Consider the following 17,192-nt stretch of genomic DNA (forward strand, 5'->3'; position numbering starts at 1 on the left):
TTCCAGGTGTGATGGTGTTTATTTACAAAGAATGCCCACAGTACCCTGTTTCCCGATACACCGCAGAAAACAATCAGCAGGCAGGTTCCCTGCAGCATAGTCCCCACCTTTGCCCCCACAGTGGGCTCTGTGACCAAGAAGCTCTGTCTCTCTGCTTCCTCTCAGAATCATGCTCCCATCTCCTTCTCTTGGCTTGCTGACTCCAACCCACGCTGATCTCCTAATGCTCGGGTTTGCAACCAGCTCAGCTCTGACCCACCACGTCTCCTGGCAGTCACTTCCTGTCTCGGTGGCTCCCTCTACTCCATGTGGGAGCCAGTGGCACTAAGGAGGTCTGTGATTGTCACCAGATGGCAGCCGCCAGTGCCTAGCAACATCACACCTCCTACCTGCACAATTTGTGGGTTGGCCGATTGTTATATTGAGCCATAGAACACAGTTCTGCATCTAAGAACAAATAGATACATTCACACACTATTTCAAGGTGCTTGGAAAAATACATACACATTTTGAAAACTTCAACATCAGGACCAGGGGTAAGTGGAGTGGAGCTGCTTTTCACATTCTAACAGGTATGACCCAGCTCTACACCTGTATGACCCATCGATCCCACCCTGTGTTCCTTCTCTCTACTGGTATGATCCACCTCTAGCTCCCTATAACCCATCCCTAGCTCTCTTCCCCAGTACAAGCCACCCAGCAAACAGCCAGAAAGGCCATGCCTAGAGCTAGGAAGATGCAGCACCTTGCCCAGGAGGGTGCCTATGGGCCGAGCTGGCTGCACCCCCTAGCCCACGGCGTGGCTGGCACGGTGCCGCCGCAAGCTGCCGTTGGTGGTGTAGCTGCGCCCACAGTCATGGCACTGGTAGGGCCGCTCCCCGGTGTGGCTTCGGTAGTGCAGGTAGAGCTCCGAGCTGCAGGGGAAGGCATCCCCGCAGTGGCTGCAGCGGTAGGGCCGCTCTCCGGTGTGAGTGGCCCGGTGGTGGGTGAGGTGGGAGGTCTGCCGGAAGCGGCGCCCACAGTCGGGGCAGGGGTAGGGCCGCTCTCCGGTATGGATCCGCTGGTGCATCTTGAGCAGGAAGCTGCGGGAGAATCCTTTCCCGCAGTCGGGGCAGTGATGGGGTTTGCCCCCTGCATGGCTGCGCCGGTGATGCAGGAAGTGGGCACGGAGCCGGAAGCCCTCCCCACACTGGGGGCACCGGTAGGGGGGCTCCTCGCCCGGATCCCCGTGGGTCCTCTGGTGAGCGGTGCAGTGGGAGCGGATGGCAAAGCTCTTCCCACAGTCAGGGCATTCATAGGGTCTCTCCCCGGTGTGGGTGCGCTGGTGGGTGACCAGAGCCGAGCGCTGGCTGAACCCCCTTCCGCACTGGGCGCAGCTGTAGGGGCGCTCCCCGGTGTGGGTGCGCTGGTGGGTCAGGAGGGAGGCGCTGAGGGCGAAGGCCTTGCCGCAGTCGGGGCACCGGTAGGGTCTCTCGCCCGTGTGGGTGCGGCGGTGCCGGATGAGGCTGGAGTGCTGGGAGAAGCCCCGGCCGCACTGGGCGCAGCTGTAGGGCCGCTCCCCGGTGTGGACGCGCCGGTGGGTGACCAGGTACGAGTACTGGCGGAAGCTCTTCCCGCAGTCGGGGCAGATGGTCAGCGCGTCGCCCATGGGGGCTCCCTGCGCGTGTCCCCCCCCAGGCAGCTCCGCTCTGCAGGCCCTGCTCCCGGGGGCTCCCCGCCTGCGCCCTGGGGGCTGCTGGGGGGCGAAATGCAGCCCGGCCCCTTCCCTGCGCCTGGCCAAGGGAGGGAGACCCCGAGGGGCAGGAGCGAACCCCCCCACCCGGCCCCGCGGGGGAGAGGAGGGGCCGGGGCTGCCCCGAAAGCGCAGCGGGCTGGGTGCGGGGTCCCCGCCTGGCTCAGCTGCAGACACCCCCGGGCTGCCCCGGAGCTGGGGGGCGGGGTCTCTCCGATCCCAGTTCGGCTCCGATCCCGGCCCCCGGCCCTGCGGCCGCTGCCTCCGGGCAGCGATCTCCTGCCCCGGCTGCTGCGCCGCCCCCCCGGCCCGGGATCTCCGCGCCCCGCCCGGCGGGGCTGGGACAGGAAGGTCCCTGCGCTATTGCAGCCCGGCCCCATGTGCTCTGGGGTGGGGAAGCCCTGGGCTTAACCCTTCCCTGCCCAGCACGCTGCCTCCTAGCCCGGTCGCCTTCCCCACGGCGTGAGGGGGGTTTGAAACTCCCCCCCCCCACCCCGCAAAATACCGGGAGATCCCTGGGGCTTTGGCGTCCCCAGCTGGCCGGTGCAATGCTACACGCTGCTGCCCTTCCACTTGGCTACGACCAGCGATGCGCGGTTTGGGGTTTTTCTGGTGCTACCCTGTTTGCTGCCTCCGCCTTTCCCCATTATCTGGTCCGGGGGTAGCCGGGTGTGCCAGACAGGGGTGGGCTTGTCACAATGTTGCTACCTCTCCTCTTTCCCCCTCTCCTGGTCCTGGGGGTGGGGGGGGGCCCTTTGTGATAGCTAGAGGTCACACTGTGCGACCCCCTGTGAAATCTCTGTGTTAAATGGAGACACACATAAAGAAAGGGATGTGTCTGTTTTGCAAAAGCATTCTCCAGCGTCCAGGGCCGGGCGATTGCCTCTAAAACCCCTCAGGGAACAGAGGAAGGGGGGTGGTGATATTTCTGTATTAGTCTCGTCCCTTTGTACATTAGAAAGTTTCTGTAGTAAACAAACATTTAATGTGCACAGAGCACTGCAACCAGCCTAAAGCATTGGGAACAGGATGTGCCGAACTTACCAATACCTTTTAACCACAAGCCACTAGGCAGACAATCGACCATTGTTCCTTATCCATTGTCCCCTCCCTTGGCACGGCTACACACAGGGATCCAGTTTTCAAAACAAACTTTGCCCTTCTCTGCTTTGTCACAAGCATATGAGGATGTGGCCCCTTGATCTTATTGCAGAGATGTTTGCTCAGGCCTTTCCCTCACTGCTAAACCCGAAGTGCCTTGTCCTCGCTGTATGGTTAGCTCAGAAAAGCTCCTGAACCTTCCTTACCCCCAATGGCAGCTTACTGCATGGGACAATGGGGCCCATGCCCGGGGGCCCCCAGAAAAATCTCCCTCCCCTCCCACCGCAGCCTGAGGGCTGGAGGAGCTCTCGGTCCCCACCGCAGCCCCAGGGCTGGTGTGGGAGCAGAGCTTCTCCAGTCTTAGTGCCATAGTGGGGGCAGACGCCAGTTAGGAGCGAGCGGGGGCAGGGCTGTGGGGAAGGGGCAGAACCAGGGTGGGGCCATGGGCAGAACGCAGGCTGGACAAGGGGCAGAATGGGGTGGGCCTATGGGCAGGGCCACAGGCGTGGGGCAGGGCCATGGTTCCAGCGCCAGGGCCCCCTCCCTTGCTCCGGCCCAGGGCCCCTGGAGATCTTGATCTGCCTCTGGTTACCCCAAGTTCAACACAAGAAAACAATAATCCCCTTTTGTAGCAGTGAGGAGGCCTTAGGGCTAGATTCACTCAGGGACTTGGGCGCTGAATGCTCAGTGTCACCCCGCCTCGCTTTTGGGCACCGAGAAATTCCCAGGGACACCCTGTGAGTCACAGATCCTGAGCGAGCTGCCCGGGTTCCCTATGCAATGCCTGGGGAGAGAGGCGCCTCAGAGCAGGATCCACAAAAGCCAGCATGCTGGCAGGGAGCTGCCTAAACCAGCCAATGGGAGAAGCCGAACAGAGGGGCGGGTGCTAAGCCCCATCCACTCAGCCAGTTCAGTGCCTAAATCCCCACAGCAGGTAGGCACCACGCTCTGCCTGGCAATCCACAAACGGGAACCCCTCTCCTGGGGCCAGGGGGCTTAGGTGCCTCAGCTGTTTCTTGTGAGACTGATCTAAGCACAAACAGCTAGAGGAGGAAGGATTGGTGCCCACTTTATAACTTTTAGCCCAGGGGTGAAAGCGTTCAGCAGGGCTGCGGAAACCCCTGTTCAAATCCTTTCTCCCCTTCTGCCCAAGGGAGGAAATTGAACCTGGGTACTGCCACCCTTACTTCTCCACTGCTGCTGGCAGCAGCGCTGTCTTCAGGCCTAGGTGCCTGGCCAGCAGCTGCCTCTCTCTAGCCGCCCAGCTCTGAAGGCAGCGCAGAAACAAGGGTGGCAATTCCACAAACCCCCCACCTGACCCTCTTTCTGGTCAGGACCCCCACAGTTACAAGACTGTGACATTTAAGATTTCAATATCTCAAACCATGACATTCAAGATTTTTTAAATGCTGTGACCGTGAAATTTACCAAAATGAACTGTGAATTTGGTAGGGCCCTAAAGATGAGCATTGACACCCCTCATCTTCCCAGCTTTGTGATTCGCTGTGGGAGATTGGCAGCCAAATGCCTAGGATAAGGCAGCAGTGTCATGCTCAAAGGCAGAAGCTTAGGCATCTAAGGAACTTTTACCCTGAAAATGTAGCTGCTGAGTTTGTTTAGGTGCCTAAAGGGTTTGGCGGAAGTTTTGGGAATTGCAAATGGAGCCTAAACCTTTGAAAATCTCACCCTAACTCTCTATAAAGAGGAACAAAGAAGACCCAGGAATTATAGACCAGTCAGCCTCACTTCAATAGCTGGAAAGAGAATTTGTAAGCACCTGGAGGATAATCGGGTTATAAAGAATAGCCAGCTTGGGTTTGTCAAGAACAAACCACGTAAACCAACTCATTTTCTTTATTTGACAGGGTTACTGGCCTAGTGGTTAGCAGGGAAGGAGTAGATATGAGATACCTTGATTTTAGCAAGGCTTTTTAAACAGTCCCACATGACATTCTCATAAACAAACTAAAGAAATGCGATCTAGATGAAATGTGGTTGAAGGACCATACTTAAAGAATAGTTACCAATGGTTCACTGTCAGACTGGGAGGGTGGATCTAGAAGGGTCCCCTCAGAGGTCAGTCCTGGGTCTGGTACTAGTCAATATTTTCATTAATGACTTCTTGGATAATGGAGTGGAGAGTAGGCTTATAAAATGTGTAGCTGGCACCAAGGGGGAGGGGTTGCAAGCACTTTGGAGGACAGAATTAGAATTCAAAATGACCTTGACAAGTTGGAGAAGACCCCCAAATATATGTATTTATTTAAATGTCATGCTTTTCAGGTGTAAAACTCATAATTTTTTAAAGATTGACACCTCCAATCTATCTCGGGATTGTATACCTATATTCAGTAAAAATTACAGTAGAAATTTGCCTCTGAGAAGGATTTCATACAAGATAGAATAGTGCCCTTAGAGCCAGATTTTTAAAAGGTATTTAGGTGACTAGTAGGATTTTCAAAAGCATCTAGGTATTTTCAACCCTTAAAAATTTGGCCTGTGATGACTATTTCGGATCGAAGTTTGACACACAAGTGATGTGAAAAAGGATGACGGTGCTGGTTAGAGAGGCAAAGTAACAGTTGCAATGGGCAATCCCCATTGGTGGATCAAAGGAAACTGAAGAGGTTTTGACATCAAACCAGGAAATTGGTCAACCTAAAAGTCGCATGATCCCAAAGAGTAAACTTGGGTATAAACAACAACAACAAAAAAATCAACCGCCCCCACCCCCAATTTAGAATTAAAATCTAATGTTGCAGGAGAAACAGGAAGTGCTATACTAGAAACACAAAAGTGTAACTGCTGAAACTACTAACAATGATTAATATTTTGAATGATTATTGCTATTAAAATATCAATCACATAGCACAATCCAGCTGCACAGTGTTAATGCAGATTGAGGAACGTGATCATTCCCCTCTATTCAGCACTGGTGAGGCCTCATCTGGACTACTGTGTCCAGTTTTGGGCCCCACACTACAAGAAGGATGTGGAAAAATTGGAGAGAGTCCAGCGGAAGGTAACAAAAATGATCAGGGGGCTGGAGCACATGACTTATGAGGAGAGGCTGAGGGAACTGGGGTTATTTAGTCTGCAGAAGAGAAGAATGAGGGGGGATTTGATAGCTGCTTTCAACTACCTGAAAGGGGGTTCCAAAGAGGATGGTGCTAGACTGTTCTCAGTGGTACCAGATGACAGAACAAGGAGTAATGGTCTCAAGTTGCAGTGGGGGAGGTTTAGGATGGATATTAGGAAAAACTTTTTCACTAGGAGGGTGGTGAGGCACTGGAATGGGTTACCTAGGGAGGTTTTTAAGGCCCGGCTTGACAAAGCCCTGGCTGGGATGATTTAGTTGGGGATTGGTTCTGCTTTGAGCAGGGGGTTGGACTAGATACCTCCTGAGGTCCCTTCCAACCCTGATATTCTATGATTCTATGCAGGTAAACAAAGTGCTAAGCGCAATCCAAATAACATTTTTAAAAGTAAATAGTTTCCAGGCGTGAAACTCCATTTCCAGTGGATTCCAAGGAAAGGCCAGTTCAGTCCAGGCAATGAGAAGAGCAGCAAACTTGTCTTATGTAGCACCTAAAGGCTCCAACCCCACTGTGCTAAGCCTTGTGCAGAAACAGTGAGAGACCATCCCCAACAGGACGAGCTTATGATCTACACAGAGGGAGGGGAAAGGACTTTGGCAAGGTCACATAGTGTGTCAATGGCAGAGCCAGGAATACAATCCAGGAGTCCCGAGTCTACCTCCATGGCCTGCACAATCTCAGAGGGGTGTGTGTGTGTGTGTGGGGGGGGAGATGATGACCCTGCACATGCTACCGTAATATACCTAGTAACAAGTCATAGGGATGTGATCTCTGTTGCCATGACGATGCATTCATGAATGAATAGGAAATTGAGCCTTAAGCTTACGTCTCATCACGCACACATGGAGGAGCAGCTAGGAGCCAGGACTCTGGGCTAGAGCAGGGGGGCTGGCAGTCAGTCAGCTGTGCATGTGTCAGAGCCCCACCAGCTCCTGATCCCCAAGGGGCAGCGGTGCCTCACCCAGCGAGATCAGAGTCTGGTAATTCTCCTGCATGACGTCCCTGTAGAGCTGCCTCTGCCCTTCGTCCAGGAGCCCCCACTCCTCCCGGGAGAAATACACGGCCACCTCCTCGAACCCCACCAGCACCTGGAACCCCAAGGGACCCTGCAACGTTGCCCCAGTCCCCAGCAGGGACTAAGTAGAGTGGGAATGGAGGGGGCTGGGGTCCTGTCCCATAGATGCCAACTTTCCCCTTGTGCCGGTGGGTACTCGCACCCCTCCGCCCCTGGCCCCACCCTCACCCTTTCCCCACTCCCATTCCAACCCCTTCCCCAAAGTCCCTGCCCCAACTCCGCCCCCTCCCTCCCCCTATTGGACCCCTTCCCCAAATCCCCACCCCGGCCCCGCTGCATTTCCTCTCCTCCCCCCTCCCTCCCATCTGCGCGAATCAGCTGTTTCGCGGCGCAAGCACTGGGAGGGAGGAGGGAGAAGCAGGACGCGGCGGTGCGCCAGGGGAGGTGGAGGCAGAGGTGAAGGTGAACTTACAGTCTGTTCAATAGATACATAGCATCTAGGGCTGGGGCTGCGGCAAGGGATTGGTGCATGGGCTTACCTCGGGTGGCTCCCGATCAGCGGCGCAGTGGGGGTGCTAAGGCAGGCTTCCTGCCTGTCCTGGCACCGCGAACCGTGCTGCACCCTGGAAGCAGACAGCAGCAAGTCTGGCTCCTAGGTGGAGGCGCGCAAGGGGCATCATGCGGCTCTCACCTGCAGGCACCACCTCCCACAGCTCCCATTGGCCGGGAACCGGCCAATGAGAATGCAGAGCCAGTGCTCAGGGTGGAGGCAGCGCGTGGAGCCCTGTGGCCCCCCTGCCTAGGAGCTGGACCTGTGCTGGCTGCTTCTGGGGCACAGTGCGGTGTCAGAACATGTAGGGACCTTAGCCAGGCAGCACCGCCAATGGGACTTTTAACGGCCCAGGTCGCCGGTGCTGACCAGAGCCGCCGCAACCCAGTGCCTAACATTCCGTGACCCAGTACCAGGTTGCGACCCGCAGTTTGAAAACCACTGATCTAGTCTGACCTCCTGTATGGCACAGACCAGAGAACTTGCTCAAAATCATTCCTAGAGCAGAGCTTGTAGGAAAGCCTCCACTCCTGGTTTAAAAATTGCCAGGAATGGAGAATCCACCATGACCCATGGTAAACTGTTCCATTGGTTAATTGCTCTGTTAAAAATGTATGCCTTATTGCCACCTTTTATGCCTAAGGGAATGGGTGATCCAACCCCCATTAAAATTAACAGAGGGGGCATCTGAACTCCATGGTCCTCTCTGAAACCACCCCCCCCACACACACATGGCTCAAAAAGGCACTAGCAGTCTGGCTGGAAATCAAGGGATTCAATCCAAGCGGTTGCTGAAATAAATGAGGCCCCTAAAAATGTTGAATGTGCCTTAGCTGTACCTCTGCGCAGGAGGGAACATGTATGGAAGGAGCCACATGTGTGGGCTTTAAGGGGTGTTTTAGGGGATGAACCTTGGCTAACACACACCCCAGGGCTGGGACACGTATGGGGGTGTGTGCGCATGGCGTTCTATGCTGTATGGGTTCTCCGGTGTGTAATAAGGTGGGAGCTCCGAACAAAGTTCTTCCCGCACTGGGGGCATTTGAAGGGTCTCTCCCTGGTGTGGATCCGCAGATGGCTGGCCAGGGTGGATCCTTGAGTGAAGCATTTCTCGCAGATGGGACATTTGTACGGTTTCTCCCCTGTATGAACTGTCCGGTGCCGGATCAGCTGGGAGCTCCGGACAAAACCCCTCCCACAGGGGCACCTGTAGGGCCGCTCCCCTGTGTGGGTGCGCTGGTGCTGCAGGAGGTGGCAGCTCTGAGCAAAGCCCTTCCCGCAGTCGGAGCATTTATAGGGCCGCTCCCCCGTGTGGCTGCGCTGGTGCCGGTGCAGGTTGGGGATCTCACTGAAGCCTTTCCCGCAGTCAGGGCATTTATAGGGTCTCTCTCCCGTGTGGGTCCGGCAGTGCAGGGTGAGCTGGGAGAGCTGCAGGAAGCCCTTCCCGCAGTCGGGGCATTGGTAGGGGCGCTCCCCCGTGTGGGTGCGCTGGTGGCGGATCAGGTGGGAGCTCAGGCTGAAACTCTTCCCGCACACACTGCAGCTGTAAGGGCGCTCCCCGGTGTGGGTGCGCTGGTGCTGGATCAGGGCCGAGCTCTCGCCGAAGCCCTTCCCACAGTCAGGGCACTGGTAGGGGCGCTCCCCGGTGTGGGATCTCTGGTGTCGGAGGAGCCGGGAGCTCCAAGGGAAGCTTTTCCCACACTTGGGGCACGTATTCGCTCTCTCCCCTGCCTGGGTTCCCCGAGACACCATGTCATATTCAGCTTCGACACCAGCTCTGGATTGACTCAGTTTCCCTGTTGGGGAGGCTCTCCATTGCTGTTCTGTCCCATCGGTGTCTCCCCGCTCGGGGCTCTGGGACATCCTGGGCAGCTCCGCTCCTGCAAGCTCTTCTCACTGGGGGATCTCCTCAAAGTTCCCACTCATCATCCCGGCACCTGCTGGAGAGAGAGAGAGAGAATCCAGCCGGGGCTCGTTCCCTGTGCTGGGGCGAGAGGGGGCAGCAAAGGGGTCTGTCGCTGAGCAGAAAACCTGATGGGCAGGAAGCGAATCCCCCAAACCCTTTCCCAGGGGGAGAGGAGGGGCTGGGGCTGCCCCAACATCCCAGCTGAGCCCTCAGAGAAAGGCTGGGGGAGGGGAGGGCTCCTGCCAGGGGTGGGATCTGGGAGTAACAGCTGCCGTGAGGACAGGGACCTGCTGGGGACGATACTGAGATGAGACAGAACTGGGGGGCTCCCTGCAGCTTTGCTGGGATCCGAACTTTTCCCTTCACTCTGGGACGGTCTCTGAGCCGGTGTTGCTCATCCCTCACCTGTGTGGGCACCTCTCGGGGTCTCCCTTCCCGGGGAGCCCTGGAGATCTGGGACCCTCGGCTCTTCCCCTCGCTCCATGTGGGGGATCGCGGCTGGGTCGGGGAATCCTGCTCAGGGGAAGGAAACAGGTGAGATGGGGCTCGGTGAAATTCTCCCCCCCCCCGAGGTCTCGGTAGGGAGAACAGCTCATTGATTTTAACCCCAGCCCTGCTCTCTGCTGGGGGCACAGGTCCCTGTGCTGCTGGGGCTGCAGGGCTGATCCCCCAGAAATCTAAGCGGGGAAGAGCCCTGAGCCGAAGCTGCCCCGGGTCCATCAAAGCCCGTGGAGCTCCCGATCCCCGAGGGGCAGCGGCGCCTCACCCAGCGAGATCAGAGTCTGGTAATTCTCCTGCATGACGTCCCTGTAGAGCCACCTCTGCCCTAGAGCCGCCTCTGCCCTTGTCCAGGAGCCCCCACTCCTCCCGGGAGCCCCCGCCTCGAGCCCCACCGGCGCCTGGAACCAGGAGGGAAGTGGACCCTGCTCAGCACCTGCCTCTGTGGCCACGGTCCCCACCACTAGGGCTGGGGCAGGAACTACTTTAGGATCGGACTAGGATGGTGGTGGGTCTTGTGCTGCTTTTAGCCCCCTTTGCAAAGGGCTCTGGGAAATGGAGTCTCCCTTTGCAGTGCACCAGAGTTGGCTGTTTGTTTGGGGCGTGCTGGAGATTTCAGACCCACCCCCTCTTGAATATTCATGAAGGGGCGGGGAGCTGTTACCTTTGTTCAAGACAGTCTGTTTTGCTGAAAGATCTGCTCTGGCTCAAGCAGGAATTAATTCTGGGCCGGTCTCTGACCTGTGTTATACGGGAGGTCAGACTAGATGATCCCAATAGTCCTTTGTGGCTTTAAGATCTACAAATCTCTCCACTAGCCTGGTGGGTGCAGGGAGGCGCAGGGGGCAGGGTTGGGCACCGAGAATGATCAGCAGCCAGGACAGACTGTCATATGGAGTGAGACTGGAAAGCCAGAGGCTGGTTAGCCTAGAGAGGGGAGGAGTGAGAGGGGACCCGAAAGACGAGCGAGGTAGAGACAGTAGTTTAGGATCTCCTGTGCCACAAGACCATCAAGGCACGCTCAATGGACTTGAAAGGCAACACATTTCAGAGGAAGAACTTTACCACAGCAGTCCTAGCCAAGAGACAGGCCTGCCCAAGGCAGACACAAGGTGGGAGAGGGAAAGAGGCGCAGAGAAGGGAATGACTCCCTCAAGGTCCAGGAATACCCAGTCCCATGCTAGTACTTTCTCCACCGCAAGATTGCACACATCTGTTTCTCCAGCAGGCCCTACTCACTGCACACATCAGGGGCTCCTTTCCTGTCATTCCCTCACTGAAGTTCCCTGTGTGCCACCCTCCCAACCCCTCTATTTCAGGGACTCCCTCCTTCTCCCTCATGCCAGGGGCTCTGTGTGTCCCCCACTCCCTTCCATGCCAGCAGTTCCCACATATGTCCAGTAGCATGTGCTGCAGCAGGACAGGCCTGGCTCTTTACAATGGTTGAGTTCGGGTGTTATTCCAGCAACCTCTCACCACTTTCTGGAGGAACCCAAGCGAGAGAACAGAATTGGTAACTGTTAACAATTGATATCTCTGCCAAACTGGAGCAGACTTTCCAGGACAAAGAAAAGGCAGTTCTCTAGCCCAAGGGCTTTCCCTCTGCCGAATTTCAGAACTCTGCTACAAACGAGAGAGGTGTCAGAGCTTCTCAAAGAAAGGCTGCAAAAGCATTTTATAAATCAAAACATGGACATTTTTGTTATTTTAATGTTTCCAGCCTGGTTACACCCAGAGGGACCAATCAAGTGTGGGATCCCATTGTGCTAGGCATTGTACGTATTGAAGAGACAGGCCCTGTTCCAAAGAGCTTTTATATATTAAAAAAAGGGCCTGTCTCTTCAATAGGTACTATATATATATATATATATATACACACACACACACATACATACATACAGATACATACACACACCTCTAACCAAATATAACGCTGTCCTCGGGAGTTAAAAAATCTTACCACGTTATATCAAACTTGCTCTGATCCACCAGAGTGCGTGGCCCCGCCCCCCCCAGCACCGCTTTACTGCGTTATATCCAAATTTGTGTTATATCGGGTCACGTTATATCGGGGTAGAGGTGTATATAAAACTAGGTTTAGCAGAATTTTAAAAAATAATTTCAACAGATAATATCAATGTTTATTTTTAAGCATTTATTTTTCTCTCTTTAAATTTTCACAGTTGCCGGAAATTAAGTGAGGAGGGTCAGATAATTATTTAATTATAGCCGATGTTGAGATTTAAAAAAATTTAGGTTTTATAAACCATTAAAACCAAATTGTCAGCATCACATGTCAAAATATACAAAGTCAATATCCTGACATCACCAAATCCTACCTGTTTTTACGATTCATTCACTAGTCCATTTGTAACAGGCTTATTTCCAGTCACTGCATTTGGACTCCAAGAAGTTCTAAAGCAGCATTTTTCTTACTCTGCCTATCTGTAAATGTTGATTATCACTGGAAATATTTGGTCGTTGGTTTGTGTGTGCATGCTGAAATTGACATTTACTGACTAAAAATCTATTCCTTCCAAGGCTTTATGTGGATTCATAGATTCTAAAGCCATTGTGGTCATCCAGTCTGACCTCCTGTTTCGCACAGGCCAGAGAGCTTCCCCAAAATAATCCCTAGAGCAGAACTTTCAGGAAAACACCCCATCTTGATTTAAAAATTGTCAGTGATGGAGAATCCACCACAACCCTTGGCCAGTTCTCCAATGGTTAATTACTCTCACCATTAAAAAATGATGCCTTATTTCCAGTCTGAATTTGTCTGGCTTCAACTTCCAGCCACTGGCTAGTGTTAGATCTTTCTCTGCTAGACTGAAGAGCCCATTATTAAATATTTTTCCCTATGGAGTTACTTACAGACTGTGATCAAGTCACCTCAGAATCTTCTCTTTGTTCAGCTAAATAGATTAAGCTCCTTGAGTCTGCCACCATTAGGCTTTCCAATCCTTTAATCATTCTTGCGGCTCTTCTCTGACCACTCTCCAATTTAGCAACATCCTTCTGGAATTGTAGGTATCAGAACTGGACACAGGATTCCAGCAGTGGTTGAAAAAGTGCCAAATACAAAAGGTAAAATAACTTCTCTACTCCCACTCGAGAGTCCCCTGTTTATGCATCCCAGGATTGGATTAGATCTTTTGGCTACAGCGTCACAGGGCGAGCTCATCTTCAGCTGATTATCTAATATAACTCCCAAATCTTTTTCAGAGTCCCTGCTTCCCAGGACAGTCCCCCATCTTGTAAGTCTGGCTGACGCTTTTTGTTCCCAGATGTATACATTTACATTTAGCCGTATTAAAACACAGAGTGTAACACAGGATGAACAAGGCACTAGCAGGGTTTGGAAATATGAGGCTACATAGGAGCCAAGTGATCAAATAAATACTCCCCCCCCCAAAATGTTTAATGCCAACATTCAAAATCTCCCTAACCACATCCCTGAGCAGGACTGAAGGAACGCGTGTGGATTCTCTGATGGGCAATGAGGTTTGAGCTCCGGCTGAAGCTCTTCCCACATTCAGGGCAGTTGTAGGGGCGCTCTCCCGTGTGGGTGCGCTGGTGTTTATTAAGATCAGAGCTGCCGACAAAGCTTTTCCCGCAGTCGGGGCATTTATAGGGTCTCTCTCCCGTATGGGTTCTCTGATGGGTGATAAGGTACGAGCTCCGACCAAAGCTCTTCCCACATTCAGGGCAGGTATAGGGTCTCTCCCCAGTGTGAATCCGCTGGTGCTTAATAAGAGCAGAGCTGTCGACGAAGCCGCTCCCGCAGTTGGGGCATTTATAGGGTCTCTCTCCCGTGTGGGTTCTCAGGTGCCTATCGAGCCTGGAGCTCAGGCTAAACTTCTTCCCACACTCAGTGCAGACGTAGGGTTTATCCTCTGTGTGGACTATCCGGTGCCGGATGAGGTGAGAGCTCAGGGAGAAGCTTCTTCCGCAGATGGAGCATTTATAGGGTCGCTCTCCTGTGTGGGTGACTTGGTGTCTAATAAGGTGCGAGCTCACACGGAAGCATTTTCCACACTGGGGACACTTATAGGGTCTCTCTACTTTATGGATCCCCTGGGGTGGGCTCAGAGAGTGGCTTTCTCCATAATCAGGGCGTCGGTATGGTCGCTCCCCTGTGTGGATTCTCTGGTGCTGCTTCAGATTCGACTTCTGGTTGAAGCTCTTCCCACAGTCAGGGCATTTGTAAGGCCGCTCTCCAGTATGCACCATCTGATGCTGGAGCAGGCGGGAGCTCAGAGAGAAGCTCTTCCCACAGTCAGTGCATTTATAGGGTCGCTCCCCCGTGTGGATCCTCTGATGCTGCATGTGATTGGACCTCTGACTAAAACTCTTCCCGCACACAGAGCATGTGTAGGGTTTTTCTCCCGTGTGGGATCTCTCGTGGCGGATGAGCATAGAGCTCTGGGTGAAGCTTTTCCCGCATTCAGGGCACTTATAGGGTCTCTCTGCTGTGCAGATTCTTTGCAAGCCAAGGAGCTTCTTAGAACATTCTTCATCAGTGGGTTCTCCCTCTGTCTCTCCCTGCTGCTGTCCTCTCCTTCCCTGGCTTTGGCCAGCATCTCCCTGCTCAGGACTCTGGGGCATCCCTTGCAGTTCCGCCCCCGCAGGCTCTTCTTGCTGGGGATTCCTATTCTTGGTCCTGGAACCTGCTGGGAGACAGAGAGAATCCAGCCGGGGCTCGTTCCCTGCTGGGGAGAGAAGGGGCAGCAAAGGGGTTTCTCACAGAGCAGAAAACCTGATGGGCAGGAAGTGAAACCCCCAAACCCTTCCCTCACCCTGGTTGGGAAGATCCTGGCTATGCCCAGTGAATCATCTGAGTTGTTATAGGCCTGGGCATCAGTGGAAAGCATCTACCCTGCCCATAAGCATAATTTATACCACCCCCACTCCTGCTGCCCCCTCCTGCTGTCTATATAGGATGTTGTGGCTGCAGGCTCAGAAATCTGGAGGGTTTACGCAAATGAGCCAATCCCCTAATTTCCATACAATTATGCAAACAAGACAATGAATATAAAATCCCCTCAAAAATAATAATTTTAAAAAGGGATTCTCCCCTCTCTCTGTAGTCCCCTCTCAAGGTTTCCCTGACTTCACTCCCTTTGGCTCCCCACCATGCACAACGTAATACCTAGCCAGAGGGACATGGCCTAGAATGTAAGTCTCCATGCACTCCTGTAACCATAGAGATGGGGTCTAGAGAACACGTCTTTCTAGCCCGCCTGTAACCACAGAGATGGGCCTAGAATAGGGTGACCAGATGAGATGAAGAAAATATGGGACACATGGGGGAGGGTCCGCCAGCGGAGCAAAAAAACCCACTGCTGCCGGTGGAGCGAAATATTGGGACAAACTGCGTCCCAACCAAACATCGGTCGGGATGCAGGACAACCACCCAAATATCGGGACGATCGTCTCTTTGGCCCACCTGTAACCACAGAGCCAGGGCTTAGAGCGCATATTCCCAACCCTAACCCCAAAATCTTCCTGTCCTGCCAGTAACCATAGAGACCCAGCTTAGAGTGTACATCTTCCAGGCTCAACCATAACCATAGAGACTCTATCTAGAGCATGCACTTCCCTGGCTCCCCTGTTTCCAAAGAGATGGGGCCTAGAATGTGCATCTCCCCAGCTCTGCTGTAACCATAGAGACGGGGCCTAGAGTAGGGTGACCAGATACCCTGATTTTATAGGGACAGTCCCAATATTCAGGGCTTTTTCTTATATGGGCACCTATTACCCCCCACCCCCGTCCCGATTTTTCACACTTGCTATCTGGTCACCCTAGCCTAGAGTGCGCACCTCCCCAATTCCTCTGTACCCATAGAGAAGGGGCCTAGAGTGCCAGGGTGACTGGCCTCCTTAAGGGGAAATGGGCCCAGCTCCACCTGTGCCGTAATTAATGGCATCCCAGCCTGAGGCAGTGGCAATAATGGGGTTGGGTCTTAGTATGGTGAACACCTGGGTCTCATAATAGAAAGGCTTAAGAGAACACAGTGAGGGGCTTGATGTAGAGCAGAGGTGAGCCGAGCCAAGCCGAGCCAAGCCAAGCCAAGCCATGCCATTTCAGTTCAATTCCATTCCTGTGGTGGGGCCCGGCTCCAGGGATGCCGTCCTGTGGCCAGCATTCCACAAGAGAAACAGGGAACTGACGAGGAGTCCTGGAGAGATGAGAGGCCCAAGTGTGGCGAGGGGTGAGAAATGCTTTGGGAGTGTTTAATTTTGTTCGTAGTTTTGAGTTCTATGGAGGCGGCCCAGGGAGAAGCCCCAGGATCTGCTCCGCTGTGAAAGAAGAGTGTGATTTTGCTAGGTACTGTTTCATTTGGAAGGACTTTGGGGTGTATTAACAGGAGTGTTGTATGTAAGACACAGGAGGTAACTGTCCTGCTCTACTCGGCACTGGGGGACACCCCAGCTGGAGAACTGTGGCGCAGTCTGGGCACCACATTTTAGGAAAGATGCTGTCCTTTGGACTCTGAAGAGAGTCCAGAGAACACGAACAAAAACAGTAAAAGGTTCAGAAAACCTCACCTATGAAGAAAGGTTTTAAAAAAACTGGGCTTGTTCAGTCTTGAGAAAAGAAGACTGAGAGGGGGACATGATAACAGTCTTAAAATATGTCAAGTTCTGTTATAAAGAGGACAGTGATCAACTGAAGGTAGGACAAGATGCAATGGGCTTAATCTGCAGCAAGGGAGCTTTAGGTTAGATATAAGGGAAAACTTTCTAACTCTATGGATAATTCAGAGGCAACATGTTGTGGAGTCCCCATTATTGGAGGTTTTTAAGAACAGGCTGGACAAACCCCTGTCAGGGATGGTCTAGGTTTACTTGGTCCCACCTCAGCGCAGGGGGATAGACTTCCATTTTTATGATTTTGCTGTGGGACCAGGGGGAAGTGGGTGAAGGGACTGTGAAGAGACCAGCGTGGGGCCTGACCAGTTACAGCTGGATTTGGATATCCCGGAAGAGCACTAAACTTGAAGTGTGACCTGGCTTGAGGGCTGAGTCACCCAGGACAACACTGTGGCAAAGCCAGATCAGCCGACAAAAGGGGGTGCTGAAGCTAGATGAATCCCTGTCGTGTCCTGACCCCAAAGGGTGCTTGGGGGGTGAGTGCATCCCCATGACACTCCCCGTAGCCACAGAGATGGGGTCTAGCAGCACCTCTCCCATCCTTCCCTGCACATGCACCCCCGGCCTGGCCCTGCTTGCACATGTGTGTGTACCCCCCCCCTCACCATGCACACCCATCCTCTCACCCCGCCACC

The 17,192-nt window shown here is 53.7% G+C and overlaps 2 protein-coding genes across 2 annotated transcripts in view; both read right to left on the minus strand.

The window, feature by feature from the left end:
- Nucleotides 1-8,459, minus strand: ZNF768 (zinc finger protein 768). Its single transcript, XM_045014476.1, has 3 exons — nt 8,424-8,459; nt 6,858-7,067; nt 1-2,092 (listed from the first exon to the last, which is right to left on the minus strand). The coding sequence occupies exons 1-3, from the start codon at nt 8,457-8,459 to the stop codon at nt 788-790; spliced, it is 1,551 nt and encodes a 516-aa protein (XP_044870411.1). The 3' UTR covers nt 1-787.
- Nucleotides 8,244-17,192, minus strand: part of LOC123369116 (zinc finger protein 850-like) — a 23,961-nt gene continuing 15,012 nt past the window's right edge. The window contains exons 6-7 of the mRNA XM_045014477.1: nt 13,350-14,573; nt 8,244-9,376 (exon numbers count right to left, since the gene is read on the minus strand). Coding sequence (XP_044870412.1) covers nt 8,466-9,376; nt 13,350-14,573 — 2,135 coding nt within the window. The 3' untranslated portion in view covers nt 8,244-8,465. The remainder of the gene's footprint in view (nt 9,377-13,349; nt 14,574-17,192) is intronic.

Source organism: Mauremys mutica, chromosome 4 (assembly GCF_020497125.1).
Source record: "Mauremys mutica isolate MM-2020 ecotype Southern chromosome 4, ASM2049712v1, whole genome shotgun sequence".
NCBI lineage: Eukaryota > Metazoa > Chordata > Testudines > Geoemydidae > Mauremys > Mauremys mutica.